The sequence below is a fragment of the Gopherus flavomarginatus genome, chromosome 3 (assembly GCF_025201925.1).
Source record: "Gopherus flavomarginatus isolate rGopFla2 chromosome 3, rGopFla2.mat.asm, whole genome shotgun sequence".
In the NCBI taxonomy this organism is placed as follows: domain Eukaryota; kingdom Metazoa; phylum Chordata; order Testudines; family Testudinidae; genus Gopherus; species Gopherus flavomarginatus.
In genome coordinates this window covers 258,859,338-258,880,507 of record NC_066619.1, presented here as the reverse complement: position 1 = coordinate 258,880,507, position 21,170 = coordinate 258,859,338, and the positions used below count along the sequence as shown (strand labels likewise).

The 21,170-nt window shown below is 40.8% G+C and overlaps 1 protein-coding gene across 2 annotated transcripts in view; it reads right to left on the bottom strand.

Annotated features, from left to right (window-relative positions):
- The window catches only part of SLC2A9 (solute carrier family 2 member 9), a 180,547-nt gene that overhangs the window by 124,296 nt on the left and 35,081 nt on the right, over nt 1–21,170 (bottom strand). For both annotated transcript variants that reach the window (XM_050947776.1, XM_050947775.1), the window contains exons 3-5: nt 16,280–16,440; nt 10,168–10,292; nt 8,956–9,101 (exon numbers count right to left, since the gene is read on the bottom strand). In XM_050947776.1, coding sequence (XP_050803733.1) covers nt 8,956–9,101; nt 10,168–10,292; nt 16,280–16,440 — 432 coding nt within the window. The remainder of the gene's footprint in view (nt 1–8,955; nt 9,102–10,167; nt 10,293–16,279; nt 16,441–21,170) is intronic.

Sequence of the window (21,170 nt, the reverse complement as noted above, 5' to 3'; positions counted from 1 at the left end):
TAAGTCTAGAAAGGGAACTACTAACGTTCTGTTGGTATTTTGATATAAAATATATACCTAAGTAAAATCCATTTAAGATCCCATTTGATGCAGAACATTTTTCATCTGTCACAAAGGCTTAGTCTACACTAGAATGTTTTTGCTGGTTTAGCTATACTGGCAAATCACCCTAGGGGAGATGCAGCTTATACCAGAAAAAGAGAGTTCATGAGCCAGTATAGTTTATGCCAGTCACCTGAATGAACTACGTTATACTGGCAAAGAGACTCTTTTCCAGAAAAAACTGCATCTACACTAGGGCTTTTTGCCAGTATAAGAATGTCATGAAGAATCACATCCCTAGCCAACATTATTATACTGGCAAAAGTTTATAGTGCAGGCCTGGCCAAAGACTGCTGCCAGTTCCTCAAATATTGGATGGAGCATTACTGTTCTTAAAAAAAAATAAAAGGAAGAAAAACAAACCAACAAAAATTTTATTTGCTCCTATTGTTTCAGTGACAGCTGCAAAGCACAACATAGCTACAGCAAAATTAGTGTGCTGACGTTTAAAAATCAAATTGAAACCCAGGTCTGATGCCGTTCTTGCCTACTTTAGTTTTGTGCTGGTGTAATTCCATTTCCCAAAATAGGGTTACTCCTCATTTACGCAGATGTCAATCAAAGAAGAATGGATCACTCCTGTTGCAGGTGAAAACATGCATACATGCTTCTTATTTGAATTCCCTGGAGCCTATCCCATCTATGCATGGGGTATGCACATGTAACTCAGATTTTAATGTGAATGGGAGAGACTCACATAAATTTCATGTACATTGCTGAAAGAAGAGATCCTCCGGTACATCCAAAGCATGAAGAACAAGCAGGTTTCCTTATAGTGTGAAGCAGGGGTCGGCAATCTTTCAGAAGTGATGTGCTGAGTCTTCATTTATTCACTCTAATTTAAGGTTTCGTGTGCCAGTAATACATTTTAACGTTTTTAGAAGGTCTCTTTCTATAAGTCTATATTATATAACTAAACTGTTGTTGTATGTAAAGTAAATAAGGTTTTTAAAATGTTTAAGAAGCTTAATTTAAAATTAAATTAAAATGCAGAGCCCCCCGGACTGGTGGCCAGGACCCCGGCAGTGTGAGTGCCATTGAAAACCAGCTCGCGTGCCTCCTTCGGCACATGTGCCATAGGTTGCCTACCCCTGGTGTAAAGGTTCATTAGAGATTTAAAAAAAAAAAAAAGATGGATAAACTCAAAACTGAACAGCTAAGGAATAATAAGCTGCCAAGTCTATTTAATAAAATTTTAACTCCATACTGGTGTTCTGGTGACACTGTGGAAGAAAATTTCAGCTAATTTTATTGAGCTCACCAAAGCCTCTATATGGAGCTTTAGATGAGCACTGCATGCACTTTGTGTGTGTCATTCCTTTCTAGAAAAGGATGGGGAAAAAATCCTTCTCAATTAAAAGTCCTCCCCAACTGCTTATACTCTTCTGTCATCTGTGCTGTGCCCCGGTGATTCCGATTCAGCACAGCAAGACAGAGTAGGAAAGTCTGTGACAGTAAAGCTATGTTGATGTAACTAGAAATTTAGTTCTGAGGCAGACATTTTTGATATTATATGTAACATCTTCATGACAAACAAAATACTGTATCATTAGACAGAAGTGATCTGTTACAAGATTTACGACCTCTATGCACAGTGACATCAGCTAATTGTTCTCTCCCCCAAATATGTGCTGGTGTACTGAACCAGGACCACCACCAACAAAAGCACAGGCTTCTACCTCTTGAGCTGCATATGTAAATCTATTTGCACCAGACAGTAAAGGGGGACATGATATGCTCAGTGAGTGGGTTACACTTAGGCCACTAAATTATCCCTTCTGGTTTAGTTATGTTATAACCTTTTTTACAATTTTTTAAATACTACCATACACTTACTTGATTTTCCAGCTTAATATAATTACTTAGTATACACACAAAAATTACATTAAAAGAATATTATTAAAAGGTGCTAAGTCAAAACACTCAAAGGTTAGGAAATTGCAGAATTAAGGTTACCTGCGTAATTTTAATTATGGCCCTTACATATGGCTCCTGCATTATAGAACAGTCTTTAATTACACAATCACACACTATTTTTTCCACAGGACCCCTGCCTCATCCAGAGGATAGGATGGATGGTGCTCACTTAATGAGCAACTATTCAATACTTCATTTTGTTCAGTGTGCAGCTCCAAACCTTATTTACCATGCAGCCTCTGCTCTGAAGAGAGAATTACCATAATTAATTTCCCCTTGGGCTTTTCTACGGCACTTGGCACTAGAGTGCCTGAGTTACTATTGCCAAGCATGCTCAGGGAAGATGGACTCTAATGCTAAAATCAAAGATGTTTCTCTTGAGTCTGTGTGATTTGTGATTTTTAAAAAAGGCTTATAACTTGGCCAAATTTGGGTGGATATTTTCAGGGATGGCACACAGCACATCCCTGACACAAAGCCACCAACCTGCAAAATTTCAAGCCCTTGCTTCCAAGTATAGGATCAAGAGCTACTCGGCGGGGGAGGGGCAGGAGATTATCAGAATTTTTTTTACATGGGCAAAACAATCCATTTTCCCCTAGCCTTGTTCTCTGAAATGGCTGGAATTTTTTGCAAAAACAGTGCTTGAAGCAGACACCTGGCATGTGAAATTTCAGGGCAAATTATTAAAGTTTGCCAACCTTATAAGTAACTGAAAACAGGGCCATATAATGAGAACCGTCAGGCAACCTCAGTTGTAGGCAGCTCTAGCATCCTTCCCTATAAATATGTACACAGTGTGTGTGTTTATACTTCTTTTTTCTCTCTCTCTCTCTCTCTCACACACACACACACACGCACACAAAAGAGAAATGCATAGATAGAGACACAATTAACACATATCATGGATACTCCAGCAATGGGAAACGTCTGTTCACAGGGCTAACTCTAGGATCAATGGGACAAAATTAAGAAGGGAAAAACATTTGAGAAATTCTTCTGACAATGGGATGTACCAATATTAGATTATGGAAAGGTCCCCCAAGAGATGTGTTGTAAGCTTGAAGTTTTAAAACTAGACTTGATAAAACACTACCAAATATTCTGCCTGGAACAGTCCTGACAGGAAAATGAACTGGATGATCTAATGACAGAATCATAGAAACTGGAGGATAAAAAGAACTGACAAGCAGTGCTTTAAGAAGAAGTGACAGATTTGAAATATTCTTTCCTATATAAAATATCCTAAGCCTCAAAAGAACATATTAAAAGTTGCACATGCTAAAATAAGCCAAGAATGCTCAAAATTAAATAATTTTGGAGCCAATGGCAATATTATATCTCCCATGTTACTCAAGATAACACAATTACATTCTTGTGGGCCAGCATAAATTGACATTTGCAGTTGCTATGGCTTCCTGAAGAAATAATGGCTTCAGGTTACAGAAGGCTGAAGCATGATGGTGGTGTAATTAGCACACTACAACATAGCAAACAGGATGATACAGAGAAGCAGATCACCTGGGTATAAGTTTTTTTAAGTAATTATGTTCTGTGCCCAATTCTGGTCTCAAAACAGTTTTACACTCATGGATTTCCACTGGCTTCCATGGAGATATAGTAGACTATATTATTTGTATTTGTGTAAAGGTGGTCAGAATCAGAGCCTTGAAGTTCAAACTAGTGTTTATCCTACATTAAGGGGGAAAAGAGGATTTGGAGTAATTGGGGGACATTGGCACAGCAGGTGCAGTAGAAAACTAGCAGTGTGACTGTTTAACTTGAGTTCCAGAGACCTATCAATCTTTTTTAAAATATTACACTCTAAGGACACCATCTATAGATTCAATACCATCATTAAACTGGCTTCAGAGTCAGAGGCAGAAAAAACATCTCAGAATCCAAAAATATCTGTATTTAATCTCAACAATCTGCTATTGTGATGGCCTTTGCATTCGTTCTAATACACCCCTTGCTAAAAAATTGGTTTGTGTACAACAGTGATGTCTGTACTCCAATAGAAGTACAGACATAGAAATAGCTAAGAATGCTTCTCCAAAAATGTTGTGATAGTATTAGCAATACACCAGAAACATCAGTTCCTTATCCTATTCAACAAGGACAAAATAGTAGAAACAGCATAGCTACTACGCTGGTGGCCAAAGCAGTGCAGAACCTTCAGAGAGACATGCTAAACTTCCATATGTTCCATGTATATAATCTTTGCACCAGGACTCTCAAGGCAATGCACAAGAGAAAATACATACATGTCTGAAGTATGGCTAGTGTGTCCACCAGCATGAATCCACATGGCCCAACATGAATGTAGGAATGAAGCTATGGGTATGATGCTACTTCCCTCACAAACAGTAACAGTCAGAAAAATCCTCAGTGCACAGGCATTCTGCGTGTTATTTTTATTTTGAGGTGAGGATTCAGTCCCTTTCTCTGCTGCATTAACTCTGAGCCAGCATCTCAACCCACAGAACCCAGAGAATATAAAATGCAATGCAGTGAAAAGGTTTTACCAGTGAGAGTCTGTAAAAGCTACATTAGTAATAAATATTCCACTTTCACAGTTCCAATGTCCATTGGCATTTCCACACTTAAAAGGATAGTGCCATACTCTGCCACAGAGAAGGTTGGCAATTAAGGCATTAATCAAGACTCCTATTCATTTCAATGGGTTTAGGATCAAATTCACATAGCACAGAGAGTTATTGGAATACCGAACTATCTGATTAGCAAATCCAAGCCCTTATTCTATTCACTCCTTGTGCAGGAGTCTTATTTTTCATTATAACAAGTATTCAGACAACCACTGACTTCATTAAAATTCCTGAAACTTTTACATATTTTAATATAAATGATTATTGATAAGAAAGTTCACGATGGAAGTCTGTTATTTCCTTATTTTAAAAGTTCCAATCATCCAGTCTGGGAACAGAAACAATGCCATCTGATGTAGCTGACCAACCATGCAGCATAGATGAAGAGTAATCAGAACAATCTATGAAGTTATAGTCTAAAGGTTATTCAGATGCATTCAAAGAAATCAGGATCTCTTTGTTAATTCATGAATAGAGAAAGGAGCTAAATTTGTAACAAACTATCACTTTCAACTATCTCTGATAGAAACTAATAATCCAACATGCAACAATAAAAGGTGGTGTATCAGTTTTTAAAACAATTATGAGAGTAAACAAGGCCAGCTGATTTTAGATTAATTGAACAAAGGATTTAGTTTTCCATAGTTTAGCACAATCAGCTACAAGGGATATGACCCTTGCTGAGGTTTGCAGGTTTCATCAACATACTATTAATTGGGGCTTTCTTTGTCTGCTTGTTTTTTGCAAATTCCTGCACACTTAAGTTCTCCACATTTTACAGTCAATGACACCATAATTAGGATGTTATTAAATTAAGACATTGGCACTGGCATAATTTGCTTTGCAGTAACAATAAGAATAACAAGGAGTCTGGTGGCACCTTAAAGACTAACAGATTTATTTGGGCATAAGCTTTCATGGGTAAAAGAAGTGGGATTTTTACCCATTAAAGCTTATGCCCAAAAAAATCAGTTTGTCCTTAAGGTGCCACCGGACTCCTCATTGTTTTTGTGGCTATAGACTAACACGGCTACCCCTCTGATACTTAATAACTACCATGAAAGCTTGATCTTCTCCAAAACACAATGTACAGCCTGTGGGAAATATTGACCACATTTCAAATGCTGTGTAAAATACTTTACAATCAAATTAAAGGGGGAAAAAATAAAGCAAGGTGACAACCATTTGATAGGCATCTTTCACATCCTAAACGAATAGAAGTCATAATATGAACCTATTGGGAAATGGATGTCTTTAAACTAGAGTGAGCTTGCAAATATCTTGCACCTGCTTTTGAGAGGCAACTTGAACAAACAACAGTACTTTGAGAATACTGTTTAAGAGACTTTATGCTGCAAACCATGTTCCTTTAGGAAAACGGATGTGGAGCACCTTTGAAAAATACAAAAGACTCAAAAGGAACATACAGTAAGATATAGGTTTGACATTTCATAGCTTCTACATAAAAGAATTCATAACACAATGCATGCAGCAATTCCACAGTTACTCCTAGTTCCACCGCCTTTACATATGTGAAACTCCCATTGACTTCAACGGGAACAGCACACATGTAAAAGCTGGAGGAGAGTAAAATCAACCACTGAAATCAATGGAAATCTTGACATAGACCTCAATAGGTATGTCTACACTACAAGTGGGAGCGTGCCTCTCAGGCTGGATGGACAGACACGGGCCAGGCCCACTTGAGCTAGTGCACTAAAAAGAGCACTGTGGACATTGAAAAACAGCAACAGCTTGGGCTCCCCACCAGAGGCTGGATCCTCCCGACCCTCTGTGGGGACTTTGACATCATTTCTGAGACAACATCCAAAATTTGTTGCCTAATAAATTTGGTCTTTAACTTAAGGGCAAACTGAATCAGTATTATCCTTCGGAGGTATTTAAAAGATAATTTAAGACCAGAATGAAGAAGGGGACAATAGAGGAGTGTTGCCCATCAGTGCAACCATGTAAGAACAGTGATGTACGAGTCCTGAAGTGGATTGAAGCAGACATTTACAGGGAACTTGACATTTCGGCATGTGAGGGACATGTTCTCCTCATTCCTCAAGCGATGGCTGCTATTGATCAGTCTGTTAGAGCGAGTTCTTAGTTCAGGTGTCACTGTAACAGGATTGCTGTGTGCATTTTCTACACACCGCTTTGAAAGTGAATCTCTGTAGGAAAAGCATTGCCAGGTGCCAACCAGTATAAGCACCAGCTTCCTGTGTTCACAGTAATGGTGACATCAAGCGGTCACTAGGATAATCTCAGCTACTCAAGGAGTTATCCTAGCTATAACACAGAGGTGGGCAAACTACGGCCCGCAGGCCACATCTGGCCCAAAGGAGCCTCCTGCCTGGCCTCTGAGCTCCTGGCCCGGGAGGCTAGCCCCTGGCCCCTCCCCTGCTGTTCCCCCTCCCCCACAGCCTCTGCTCACTGCACCACAGGTGCCATGCTCCGGGCAGCAGGGCTGGGAGCTCCTGGGGCATTGCACCTGCAGAGCCCAGCCTGACCAGTTGCTCTGTGCTCCACAGTGGCGACAGCGTGGCTGGCTCCAGCCAGACAGCGCGGCTGTTGCAACACCATTGCTCCAGGCAGCACGGTAAGGGGGCAGGGAGAGAGGGGTTGGATGGGCAGGGGAGTTCAGGGTCATGGTCAGGGGCCGGGGTGTGGACAGGGGTCGGGGTGGTCAGAGGGCAGGGAACAGGGGGGTTGGATGGGGGCAGGGGTTCTGGGGGTGTTCAGGGAGCAGGGGGGTGGATAGGGCAGTCAGGACAGGGGGAGGGGGTTGGATGGGGCAGCAGGGGGCAGTCAGGGGTGCGGGTTCCGAGGCCAGTCAGGGGACAGGGAAAAGGGGCGGTTGGATGAGGCAGAGGTCCCGGGGCAGCACTCAGGAAGGAGAGGGAGGTTTGGATGGGGTAGTGGGGGCAGTTAGGGGTAGGGAGTCCAGGGGCAGTCAAGGGACAGAGAGTGGGGGGGTGGATGGGTCAGATGTCCCAGGGGGCACTGTCGCAGGGCAAGAAGCGGGGGGGGGGGGTCGGTTAGGGGGCAGACCACACCTGGCAGTTTGGGGAGGCACAGCCTCCCTTAACCGGCCCCCCATACAATTTCTGAAACCTGATGCATCTCTCAGGCCAAAAAGTTTGACCATCCCTGCTATAACAGGTCAGCGTGGATATTCTCATTCTAGCAGTCCTCCAGAAGTAGCCATGCCTTTTCTCCTACTAGTCTATGAGTATGGCTATATTACAAGCAACATTAAAATCACCCAGTAAGAAGATTTATATTAGAAACACTGTCACTCTATGCAAGGTCATGCGGTATTCTCTTTGTCAGTTTTATTTATCTACATTCTTAGAAGTCATTTAGAAAACAGTTATTGAAAAACTCTAGGCACCTTTTTCGTATCTGAAGAAATACAAACAAGGTAACCAATACTAGGAAAATCCAGCAATTTCCCATCAGGAAAAGAAACCCTTACTCCAGCCACTTGGGCTGTTTAATCTGCTGTTGTCAGACAGGAGACCTCTTTCATAACTATTTTCTTCACAATGACTCCTGCATATCCAAAATGACAGACTACCTAAGGCCACACTCTTCCACTTCATTAATAACTGCTTTAAATGTAGGCCCTCCAAATCAGGACTGGGAAACTTAAGTGGGGCTGCATGGGTCTTCTGCTGCTGCGCATGCTGTAACCATTCTGAGGAGAATTATTTTTTATATTTAAATAATAAAAAGGAGCCTACACAAGGCTCTAGGTGCTCTAACATATAAATCAGTAGTGCAACAAAAACCCAGCAGCATTATAACAAACATTCAAACAGCAACTCAGCTAGGCAGCCTCCTACAAAAAACACTCTCACTCCTTCATCACCCTGGGAAGGATATCCTCAGCCCTCTCTTAAAACCCTATCAAACAGGGCAGCATGGTGGGTAGATCACCAAAGTTGGGCTGCTTCCGATCAACACAGGGAACAAGTTCCCGAGTCCTGGAGTCCTCTCAGAGAATGCTATGGCAGCTGCCTCTTTTTTTATAGCAAGGGGGATCCAGTTCAAATACCTTTGCTGACTGCAACAGTGGCAGTATAAACAGACTCTAGTCTCCAGGGCGGCCATACCTGCTTCTCTCATGATAATTAAGTACATACACATCACACACACAAACGTTAAGAAGAAAAAGACTTGGAAGACATTGCTTTCTAAAATGGTTCTATGTAAACCACAGTAGTGTGGTTTTCTACCTACAGAAGAAACAGTCACAATTCTCAATGTCACTCTTTAAATGCAATATACAGTAGGACAACATCCACCAAGTACTTACATTGCCAAATATTTCTGGTAGCCCCAAAACCTGAGCAGTGAAAACGCCAATACAGATGAAGATTGCTGTGACCTGTCCCAGAGCACCCCGGATCTCCTTAGGTGAGATTTCACTCAAATAGATGGGAAGGGCACTGAGAGAGACACCTGTGAAAGAAGGGAACAGCAGAGAAATTTCTGTAAGTACAATTGACTTTACCACTGAACCAGTAAATGAGCAAAAATTTATTTAGAAAAGTTTGAATACCGATCTCAGACACCAGCATGATGAGAATGGCATAAGAACCTACACAGAACAGAACAGAATCTATGCATGTGTGTGCATGCACATACATTATTATCCTGGTACCATCTAATCACCAAGGGGGCCAATAGTTCCAATTACATATCTGAAATGATGCACGCTGGTCAGGAATGTGTAATGGTTCACAATGGAAGTCTCTTGTCACTTCATCAATAGTCTGGACACGGGTAAATAAGAAAAATCCAACACCCTGATTTGGCAATATGTCAACTAGACAATATTAAATACAACATGTTTACACTATAGAATGCATCTTTGTTGTACCAGCAGAGAGAGAGATGTTCCCCCTAAACATGCTTACAATTCTGATGGACTTCTAAGAGCATGCAAGAATTAGAGAGGAGAACACACCCCAAATGTGGGGAAATAAAAAAAAGTCAGCTTAAAACCACCTTAGTCCAGCAGACTAACATTGGTATAAGGTACCAATTTGTACGTGAATAAGACACATATCTTCAAGACTACAGTAATTAGTTCTTACAAACAAGATAACCTGCTAAATTATTTTGATCGAAGTGGTGGTTCCACATGGTATTTTAAGAGTTGGAAAACATTACAAATGGATAGCCATGTTCTATGCCTTCAGTCTTATCTTATTCATATCAATCTGGCATCTAGCAACACCAAAACGCAAAATAGTAAGCAGCTTTAAAAGACAGTCCATGTTCTCCTACCCAAAGGGTTTCTGTTTTGCGAAGACAGACATTCTGTACAAAAGGGAATTTGCTGTCATGGTTAATATCCATTTATGTTTCTTCATTAAGGATCAGATTCTGCCATCCTTACTCATACTGATTGTTTCCATTGAATTCAGTGGGATTATGCATAGAAATCACTCCTCAATGTAAGGGTGGCACAGGATGCCCAGTATAAACTGTAAGTGTATGTACAGCATAACATAAAGCTTACCTGCATCAATACCCATCACAATGCGGCCCAATAAGAGCATTTCAAATGATCCTGCTAACTGACAGAGAGCCATCAACAACGCAGCCATAACTGCAAATACATTATTGATCAGCAATGTATGTTTTCTGAAAGGAAAATATGTGTGTTACTTTTATATTAAAATTGCACATAACATACATTTATTAAAATAGCTAAATTGTATATAAAATTGCAAATCAATAAAAACACAGTTCTTAACAAACACAGGTTCATACATGTTCAGCATTACAGGAAGAGTTTACAAAAAACAGCAGCTAAAGATATCTGCTATAGAATAAATATAACCACTGTCACAAAATAAAGGTCCAAATCTCAAAGGCGTGAAGATTTGCTTTCTTATGCTTCCCAAGAGCAAGACAAGATATACTTAAGATTAGCATGTTCTGGAAAGCTGGATATATGTAGCAGCATAACTGTTTCGAATCGTAAAAAAAACAGGATATACCGTACTTCAAATTTCAATAGGCTGAAAAAGATTGTAAATACCATGCAAGGTTCTACCAAGTTTTCAACAAATTAGTGTTTGGAAAACCTCAGTATGTACTGGTATGCAATATGGCCAAACTCAATTCTTGATAACAGAATGGAAATCTTGAAAAACTCCATGGATGTCACCAGATTTATAATGTTGTAACTGAAAGCAAAATTTGTCCCTAATTCATGATATTACAGGTATATAAAAGGAAAGTGCATGGACAGCTACCCAATTCCACCTATTTTTCCAAATTCACTATCACTGGATGAAATAACTAAGTAGTAGTTAAAATGAAAGAAACTACTTTTCCACATTTCCAAAACCAAGTCTGAAAAAAAATCCCACTCTCTGCCTTTCCTCTAGCACAACAAAAGCCATATATGTTTATCATTTAAATATAGCTTTATCCATATTATTCTTCGCTGCCCATGCGCTCTCTTTCCATATCTTTTGAGTTGTGAATCAAAACACCATGATCTCTCTCAGCCTATAGAAGTGGCAGCATGAAGAATTTCCTGGATCTTTTGACTCTTTGCTTCACTTACTTCCCTGTGGTTACAAGGTCAGATTTTGCCACACGTGTAACAAAAATGTTAAAAATATGAAATCAATAGCTCTACCGAGATTAATTCTTCAATGATTGTTCCCTGCTGAAGGATTAAATATAAAAGCCCTCCCAAAGCTGAGATAATCACTACCATCTGACTGGATGTCTCCATCACCTACTGTCTCAAAGTAAAAAGGCTGCAAATGGCTTCTTTTTCTTGAAGATAGATACATTAGAAATGGATTGGCAGGGCTCGCCAACCCTTAGGATAGTGATTAATTGAAAGGGTTTCAGGGTATGTCTACACTGCAAAGAAAAACCTATGGTGCCAAGTCACAGAGCCCAGGGCAAGTGACTCATACTCGCAGAGTTATAGCAGAGGAATAAATTTTAGGGAGGGAGAGGAATTATTTAAGTTTAGTACTAATGTGGACACAAGAACAAATGGATACAAACTGGACACTAGGAAGTTTAAACTTGAAATTAGCCGAAGGTTTCTAACCATTAGAAGTGAAATTCAGGAACAGCCTTCCAAGGGGAGTAGTGGGGGCAAAAGATACATCTGGCTTTAAGACTAAGCTTGATAAGTTTATGGAGGGGATGGTATGATGGGATAGCCTAATTTTAGCAATTAATTTGGCAACTGATCTTTGATTATCAGCCGGTAAGTATGCCCAGTGGTCGGTGATGGGATGTTAGATGCAGTGGGATCTGATTACTACAGAGAATTCTTTCCTGGGTGCTGGCTGGTGAGTCTTGCTCACATGCTCAGGGTCTAACTGATTGCCATATTTGGGGTCGGGAAGGAATTTTCCTCCAGGGCAGATTGGCAGAGGCCCTGGAGGTTTTTCGCCTTCCTCTGCATCATAGGGCACGGGTCACTTGCTGGAGGATTCTCTGCAGCTTGAGGTTTTCAAACCACAATTTGAGGACTTCAGTAACTCAGACATAGGGTAGGGGTTTGTTACAGGAGTGGGTGGGTGAGATTCTGTGGCCTGCGTTGTGCAGGAGGTGAGACTAGATGATCATAATGGTCTCTTCTGACCTTAAAGTCTATGCCTCTATTAGAGTTCAGGCTACGGGACCAAAAATAGCAGTGCAGAAGTTCTGGCTCGGGCTGAAGCACAGTTTCTGAAACCCAGTGAGAGGCTTAGAGCCCAAATGCCTACACTGCTATTTTTAGCCCTGCAACCTAAGTCTCACAAGCCAAGTCCATTGACCCTGACTCTGAGAGAACTAGATAAGTTCATGAAGGACAGGTCCATTAATGGTCATTAGCCAAGATGGTTAGGGATGCGATCCCATGCTCCAAGTGTCCCTAGCCTCTGGTTGCCAGAAGTTGGGAGTGGACAACAGGGGATGGATTACACCATGGTTGCCTGTTCTGTTCATTCCCTCTGAAGCACCTGGGCATTAGCCACTGTTGGAACAGAGGATACTGGGCTAGATATACTATTGGCCTGACCCAGTATGGCCATTTTTATGTTCTCAATGATATAAGCTTTTTTTGCAACAATGGTACACTGTTGACTCACCTCGAGCTTGTGATCCACTATAACCCCCAGATTCCTTTCTGCAGTACTCCTTCTTAGGCATTCATTTCTTATTTTGTATGGGCGCAATTTAGTGTTCCTTCCTAAGTGGAGTACTTTGCAGTTGTTCTTATTGAATTTCAACCTGTTTACTTCAGACCATTTCTCCAGTTTGCCCAAGCCATTTTGAAAGCACTTACAATCCCTCCCCGCCTGGTCTTCTCCGCAAACTTTATAAGCGTACTTTCTAGGCCATTATCTAAATCATTTATGCAGCTATTGAAGGGAACCGGACCCAGGACCAATCCCCAAGGCATCCCATTCAATATGCCCTTCCAGCTTGACTCTGAACCATTTGTAATTACTGTCTGGGAATGGTTTTCCAACCAGTTATGCACCCCCCTTATGGCAGCTCCATCTAGGCTATATTTTCCTAGTTTGCTTCTGAGGAGGTATCAAAAGCCTTTTTAAAGTCAAGATATACCACATCTACCACTTCCTTATCCACATGGCTTGTCACCCTGTCAAAGAAAGCTAGTATGTTGGTTTGACTGATTTGTTCTTAACAAATCCATGTTGATTGTTACTTATCATCTTCTAGGTGTTTGCAAACTGATTGCTTGATTATTTGTTCCATTATTTTTCTGGGTACTGAAGTTAAGCTGACTAGTCTGTAATTCCCCGGCATGTTCTTATTTCCCTTTTTATAAATATGATGTATATTTGCCCTCTTCCAGTCCTCTGGAATCTCTCCAGTCTTTCATGACTTTTTGAAGATAATCGCTAATGGTTCTCCTCAGTCAGCTCCTTGAGTATTCTAGGATATATTTCATCAGGCCCTGCCGACTTGAAGACATCTTGTCTAAATAATTTCTAACTTGTTCTTTCCCTATTTTAGCCTCAGAGCCTACCTGATTTTCACTGGCATTCACTATGTTAGACATTCGATCGCTACAAACCTTTTTGGTGCAAATTGAAACAAAAAAGGCATTTAGCACTTTCGTCATTTCCACATTTTCTGTTGTTATCTTTCCCTCCTCATTAAGGGGTCTACCCTCTCCTTGGTCTTCCTCTTGCTTCTAATGTATTTGTAGAACGTTTTCTTGTTAGCCCTTATGTCTTTAGCTAGTTTAATCTCATTTTGTGCCTTGGCCTAATTTTGTCCCTATATGCTTGTGTTGTTTTTTTTTATATTCATCCTTTGTAATTTGACCTATTTTACACTTTTTGTAGATCTCTTTTTTGAAGATCATTGAAGATCTTCTAAGTAAGTTAGGGTGGTCTCTTGCAATACTTCCTACCTTTCCTACGCAGTGAGATCATTTGCTCTTGTGCCCTTAATAATGTCTCTGAAAAACTGTCAAGTCTTTCAAACTGTTTTTCCCCTTAGGTTTGCTTCCCATGGGATCTTATCTACCAACTCCCTGAGTTTGCTAAAGTCTGCCTCCTTGAGATCCATTATCTTTATTCTGCCATTTTTGCTCCCACGATTCCTTAGAATCAGGAACTCTATCATTTCATGATCACTTTCACCCAAGGCACTTAGGAGCCCAATCAATGGGACTCAGGCTCCTAAGTCATTCAGATGTTTTTGAAAAGTTTACTCTGCTTCTGAGAAATGTAATCTTTAGTCCAGCAACAAATAAATAAATGTTGAGTGCTGTATTTTTAAATAAGAACATTATTTCTGGACAGTATGTTGGTCCCCTCTGTCTCACTGTTTTAAGTCAGCATAAATTAAAGTGTGTTTCACTATTCACACCATCCAGCAGCCTGCATGCACACTGTACTATGCAGAAAGGGCTTTTTAGTGCTCTATCACTGTTTTGGTGCCCTTTTTAGGTACTACAGTTGAATACTAGGACAAGTTTCCGTACCTATCACGAATATTAAGTATCCAAAAGGACTGCAGTGTGAATAGTATTCCTGAAAACTCATTCTTCAATGGCTGTTGAAGGCATAGTTCCTTCCATCCACAAATCCTTATTCTGTGCTCATACAGTAGCTGCATGGCAGAGCCATCAATTTGCATTACTTGAATTCTCATATTTTATGGACAGAGTGACAAAACCTTGGAAGTTTAACCCCATAGCCTAGGAATGTGATCTGCTTCTATCAAAATGGCATTTGTGCAACTGCCTGTTTACTCACCACAGCATTTCAATAAACCTTAGCAATCTGCACACTTGTTAATCACAAAAATGCCTCTCCACTTTTCAGCAAAAAATGTAAGAGACTTGCTGTGGTGAGCTCTCATGTTTGAGATTTTTAAAAATACATTGCAGAACATTCACTGACACTTTTTGAATGAAGTTTTTGATTGTGAGATGGAGAATTTGGGAAGGGTGTGAACTGATGAGTTGGGGAGGATGCTGAGAAATGAGTAGTTAAATTGAGAGGAAAGATCATATAAATATAAATATTGGTGAACTGATGGGAGGGAAGGCACAGAATTGGTGAATTACTGGAGGTGGGGAAGGGAAACAGTGGAAAAAGGGTTTGGAGGGCTAGAGAATAGATATTTGCTGTGTGAATGTAGGAATAACCATAGAATATACTGTGTAAGCTCAAAAATGGGGAAGAAAAAGGAGAGAAACGGCTTGGGTGTAGAAAAGGGAAGTACAGGAGACAGACGATTTGCAGTAAGTGGAAATTGGATTGTAGGGGAGTAGGGGGTAGAGTAAGACAAGGGAGAAAGTTAGAATCAAGAAGAAGGAGGTAAGGAAGTAGGAAAATAAAGACCAAAAGACTAGAGGAAGCAGAATGATTGGGGGGGCAGGGGCGGATGATGTTTTTATACATGTCTATGTCTGTGGTGACATTTAGTAGAACCTAATTTGCTAGTAGCAAGTCATTCTGTGAGTCATCTTAAAGAATTTAAAGAAATACTCAGGAGACTTTCTTTTAAAAAAATATTCTAAAGTTACTTTTTCGACCCTAAAAACCCCTCTAGAATATGAGAAATAATATTTTGGTGCAAGGACACCACTCAAATCCTCTCATTTAAGATTTTACTGCCTCCCTCACAGTTTCCCAAACTCCCCACTTCTCTTTGTAGCTAACTTCAGACCTGAAGCCACTCCTGGATATGACTGTGGCGTGAGCTGCACAGTAAAGCAGAAATCTGCCAATGCAAGTATTCTGCTTTACAGTAGCCATAGAATTTAGGAATACATGTTACACCTGGTCATTGTTTACCCAGGTACAACCCTGAACAATGGCCCTACGAAACTCAAACCGTGCATACTACTCCAAAAGAGACAGCCCTTTGATTCAACTACCACCTCTGGTGAATGCTACAAATTTGGAGTTATAAACAATAATAATGGTAAGCTTTTCCTTGTCTCCTGTAGGGCAGCACCACCAGATCATATAAAATTTAGAAGCTATCCAATATAGTTTTCCTAATTTGAAGGTCTTTAAACTGAGAAGGAAATTCATTATGTTAGAAAATATTTTTATTGATGCTATAAAAAGGGTAAATAAGATGCCAAGTTCAGAGCTTTGTAATGTACCTACCGGCCAAAGAACTTCACAATTGGTGTGGTAATTATTGCACCCACCAGTCCACCAATGGAGAAAATAGACACCGTTATAGACCAGAGGAGCGTAAGAGTTCCTTCATCTATTACGTGGCCATATCTTCTTTCCCAACTTTCATTGTAAAACCTCTTGATATACTGAAAGTAAAGAGATAATAATGGTATGTGTGAAAGCAGCTTACTTGATGAGTAAGGACACTAACATAATCAATCATGATCTAAACAATGGCAAAATAGTAGCTTGCTGTATAGAAGCTTCTTGAATAGACATCTGTGACATCCATCTTTAATTGTTTTCTCCTTAATGTTGAATGATTTGGAATAGACTCATAGACTCTAGGACTGGAAGGGACCTCGAGAGGTCATCGAGTCCAGTCCCCTGCCCTCATGGCAGGACCAAATACTGTCTAGACCATCCCTAATAGACATTTATCTAACCTATTCTTAAATATCTCCAGAGATGGAGATTCCACAACTTCCCTAGGCAATCTATTCCAGTGTTTAACTACCCTGACAGTTAGGAACTTTTTCCTAATGTCCAACCTAAATCTCCCTTGCTGCAGTTTAAGCCCATTGCTTCTTGTTCTATCATTGGAGGCTAAGGTGAACAAGTTTTCTCCCTCCTCCTGATGACACCCTTTTAGATACCTGAAAACTGCTATCATGTCCCCTCTCAGTCTTCTCTTTTCCAAACTAAACAAACCCAATTACTTCAGCCTTCCTTCATAGGTCATGTTCTCAAGACCTCTAATCATTCTTGTTGCTCTTCTCTGGACCGTCTCCAATTTCTCCACATCTTTCTTGAAATGCAGTGCCCAGAACTGGACACAATACTCCAGTTGAGGCCTAACCAGAGCAGAGTAAAGCGGAAGAATGACTTCTCGTGTCTTGTTTACAACACACCTGTTAATGCATCCCATATGTAAATTCAATCATTAGTGTTACAGGTTGAGTTATACATTGTTATGAGTTGGGTGTAGCTGCTGCCATACATTCAGGATAAACATTAAGAAGCCATTGTGAAGAAGTGGCTGAACCAACAGCAGTACCACTCAACACTCAGGCCTGGTCTACACTACGCTTTTAAACTGATTTTAGCAGCGTTAAACTGATTTAACGCTGTACCCATCCACACTACGAGGCCCTTTATATTGATATAAAGGGCTCTTTAAATTGGTTTCTGTACTCCTCCCCAATGAGAGAAATAGCGCTAAAATCGGTATTACCATATCGGATTAGGGTTAGTGTAGCTGCAAATCGACGGTATTGGCCTCCGGGAGGTATCCCACAGTGCACCACTGTGACCGCTCTGGACAGCAATCTGAACTTGGATGCAGTGGCCAGGTAAACAGGAAAAGCCTCGCGAAATTTTGATTTTCATTTCCTGTTTGCCCAGCGTGGAGCTCTGATCAGCATGGGTGGCAATGCAGTCCCAAATCCAAAAAGAGCTCCAGCATGGACCGTATGGGAGATACTGAATCTGATTGCTGTATGGGGAGACAAATCTGTTCTATCAAAGCTCCGTTACAGAAGACGAAATGCCAAAGCGTTTGAAAAAAAAATCTACAGGCTACATAGTGCTGCATGACAAGCGTAACGGGAAGCCAGAGACTCAAATGGATGCTGGAGGGAGGGAGGGGGTACTGAGGACTCCAGCTATCCACAGTCCACAGCAGTCTCCAAAAAGTATTTGCATTCTTGGCTGAGCTCCCAATGCCTGTAGGTTCAAATACATTGTCCGGCGTGATTCAGGGAATAGCTCGTCAATTTACTCTCCCCACCCCACATGAAAGAAAAGGGAAGAAATCATTTCTTGACTTCTGTCAATGTCACCCTATGTCTACTGAATGCTGCTGGTAGACGCGATGCTGCAGCAGTGAAGAGCAGTATCCGCTCCTCTCCCCTCCTCGGTGCCAGACGGTGCAGTAGGACTGGTAACTGTCCTTCTTATCAACCCATGAGTGCTCCTGGCTGGCTTCAGGTGAGGCTGGCTGGGGGCGCCTGGGTGAAAATAGGAATGACTCCCGGTCATTCCCAGTAGATGGTACAGAACGGCTGGTAACCATCTTCATCATAGCAACGGGGGGCTGAGCTTCAATCAGCCCCCTCCCTTTCATGTGAAAAGAAAAGATTCTGTACTGCCTGGACTATCATAGCAGTGGGATGCTGGGCTCCTCTCCCCCACACCGCTTAATGTCCTGCCTGGACTATCATAGCACCGGGAGGCTGCCTCCCCCTCATTTTATGTCACTAAAAACTTGGTGTTTCTTATTCCTGCATTCTTTATTACTTCATGACACAAATGGGGCGGGACACTCCCACAGTAGCCCAGGAAGGTTGGGGGAGGAGGGAAGCAACGGGTGGGGTTGTTACAGGGGCACCCCCCATGAATGGCACGCAGCTCCATTTCAGCAGGATCTGACACAGAGCAGCTGTACTCTCTGATACGCTGCTTCTATAGTACATTTGCCCCATATTCTAGGCAGGACTGACTCTATTTTTAGAAACCATAAAGGAGGGATTGACTCGGGGAGTCATTCCCAGTTTTGCTTTTGCGCCCCCGGCCGATCTCAGCCAGGGGCACCCATGATAGCAGCAGACAGCACAGAAGGATAGATAACCGTCATCTCATTGCCAAATTACACTGGCAGCAGACGGTACAGAACGACTGGTAACCATCTCTGCTATCATGCAAAAGCAAATGAATGCTGCTGTGTATCGCTGGAGTATCGCCTCTGTCCGCGGTATCCAGTACACATACGGTGACTCTAAAAAAAATAGCTGAACGGGCTCCATGGTTGCCATGCTATGGCGTCTGCCAGGGCAATCCAGGGAAAAAGGGCGCAAAATGATTGTCTGCCGTTCCGGAGGAAGGAATGACTGACAACATTTACCTAGAACCACCTGCGACAACGATTTTTGCCCCATCAGCCACTGGGCTCTCAATCCAGAATTCTAAGGGGCGGGGGAGACTGCGGAAACTATGGGATAGCTATGGAATAGCTACCCACAGTGCAACACTCTGGAAATCGATGCTAGCCTCAGACCATGGACACACACCGTCAAATTAATGTGCTTAGTGTGGCCGCGTGCACTCGACTTTATATAATCTGTTTTATAAAACCGGTTTATGTAAAATTGGAATAATCTCGTAGTGTAGACATACCCACAGGCACATGAAAAAGCTTGAGTCGATGCTGACCCAGGCACCAGAGATGGTGACAGAGCAGAGATAGAAAGTGAAGCCACAGTAACAGAAAGCTGGAATGTGATTGTGAGAGAAAATTAAAAGAAAAAGATTTTGGGGTATGGAGCACTGGCAGGAAAGGCAGGCGTGGAACACCAGACACAGAAATTATCTCCTGCTATTTGGTTCCTACTACAGCCAGAGAAACAAGACTTTCTACATTTTTTATGAATAAGCAAAATTGAATCAAACAATTGAATTGCACCACCAATTTCTCCTCCTAAGTGGAACAATCTTTAAGACCCCAAATGATGGCTATCCATTTGGGTCAAAAGGGGTATCATTATTATCTATACTGCAGTAGCAGCTACAGCCCATTGTGCCAGGCACTATACAAATATATAACAAAAAAAATGGTCCCTGCCTCAGAGAGGTTACAATCTAAATTCACAGTAAAATGCTGTTAATATTGTATTGTAGTATCCTTATATTAGGAACAAGTAGTTTTTCTGAATATTCCATAGGTCTCTACCGAAAACCATTTTAAAATAGAAAAACTGCAAGGGAAAGGAAGAGAAGAAAAAGGGCAACAAAGGCAGAAAGAAGAAAAGATGTTACTTGTAGAGAGAGATGGAGGTGGGAGATTGGGGAGGAAGAGAAACTCAAGAGGAAAAACAAGAAATGAGATGCCAACAGAACATGATGTCTAGCTTGCCTTGGCTCACAAAATAGAACTTCAAAAGCAGAAGGGTGAAACAGGGATGATTTCTGTTTTAATCCCCACCCCCAAATTCTGTAACTGATGATTATGAGAATATTTTATATTGATGCTTTTTATTGGTATGTGCACATGCACAGTACATGAAACACTTTTCAGTATTTCTCAATTACTGATTTTTAGTTTGCTTTATCAACAGGAGTCACCCCCTTTTTGCCGTTCTGCCTTTTTGCTATTCAGTTTCTTAGAAAAACAAGCAAGACAAATTCATCAGCACCATTCTCCCCACTACCCACACTCCCCTCAAATGGGGTGACAAACTAAAGGAAATATTTGAAAATTTACAAAAGGACAGTGTTATTGTCTTCGCCAAACAGCTGTTACAAATAAAAGATGAATGAAAGCAGATTTAAATTTGACACATGGTAGTAATATATAAAAATTATGTCAGGTGTTAAGGTGTGATAATTAGAGCTGTGCTGAGAACAGAAATTCCATTTTAAGGAGAATTTCAAAACTTCAAAATTTATTTTCATTCCGATTTGAAATTAAACTCTGAAATTTTAAAATTCTTCATGAAAGAAAACTTGTTTCTGCTCAACTGAAACATTCTGAATTATAATTTTAGAAATGTTTATATTTCATAATAGAAACAATTTTATTATAATTTTTATATTATATAATGTAGCATAAGTATATAATACACAATTTTAAAATTTCAGAAAAAAATCAAAATATGTTATTCTGAAAAATGTCAACGTGGGACTTCTCAGCGTTGTCAGAACTCTTTTCCCCTACTCCCCAACTTTAGTATCCAAAATGAAGTTTTTGTGGAATCAATATGATTTCACAACATATTTCAACTTTGATGGAACTACACTTTCTGACTGAAAATGGTTGTATCAAAGTTCTTCAGATCAGCTCTAGTGATAATTTTTAATGTACAAAAATGGCATCTAGTCC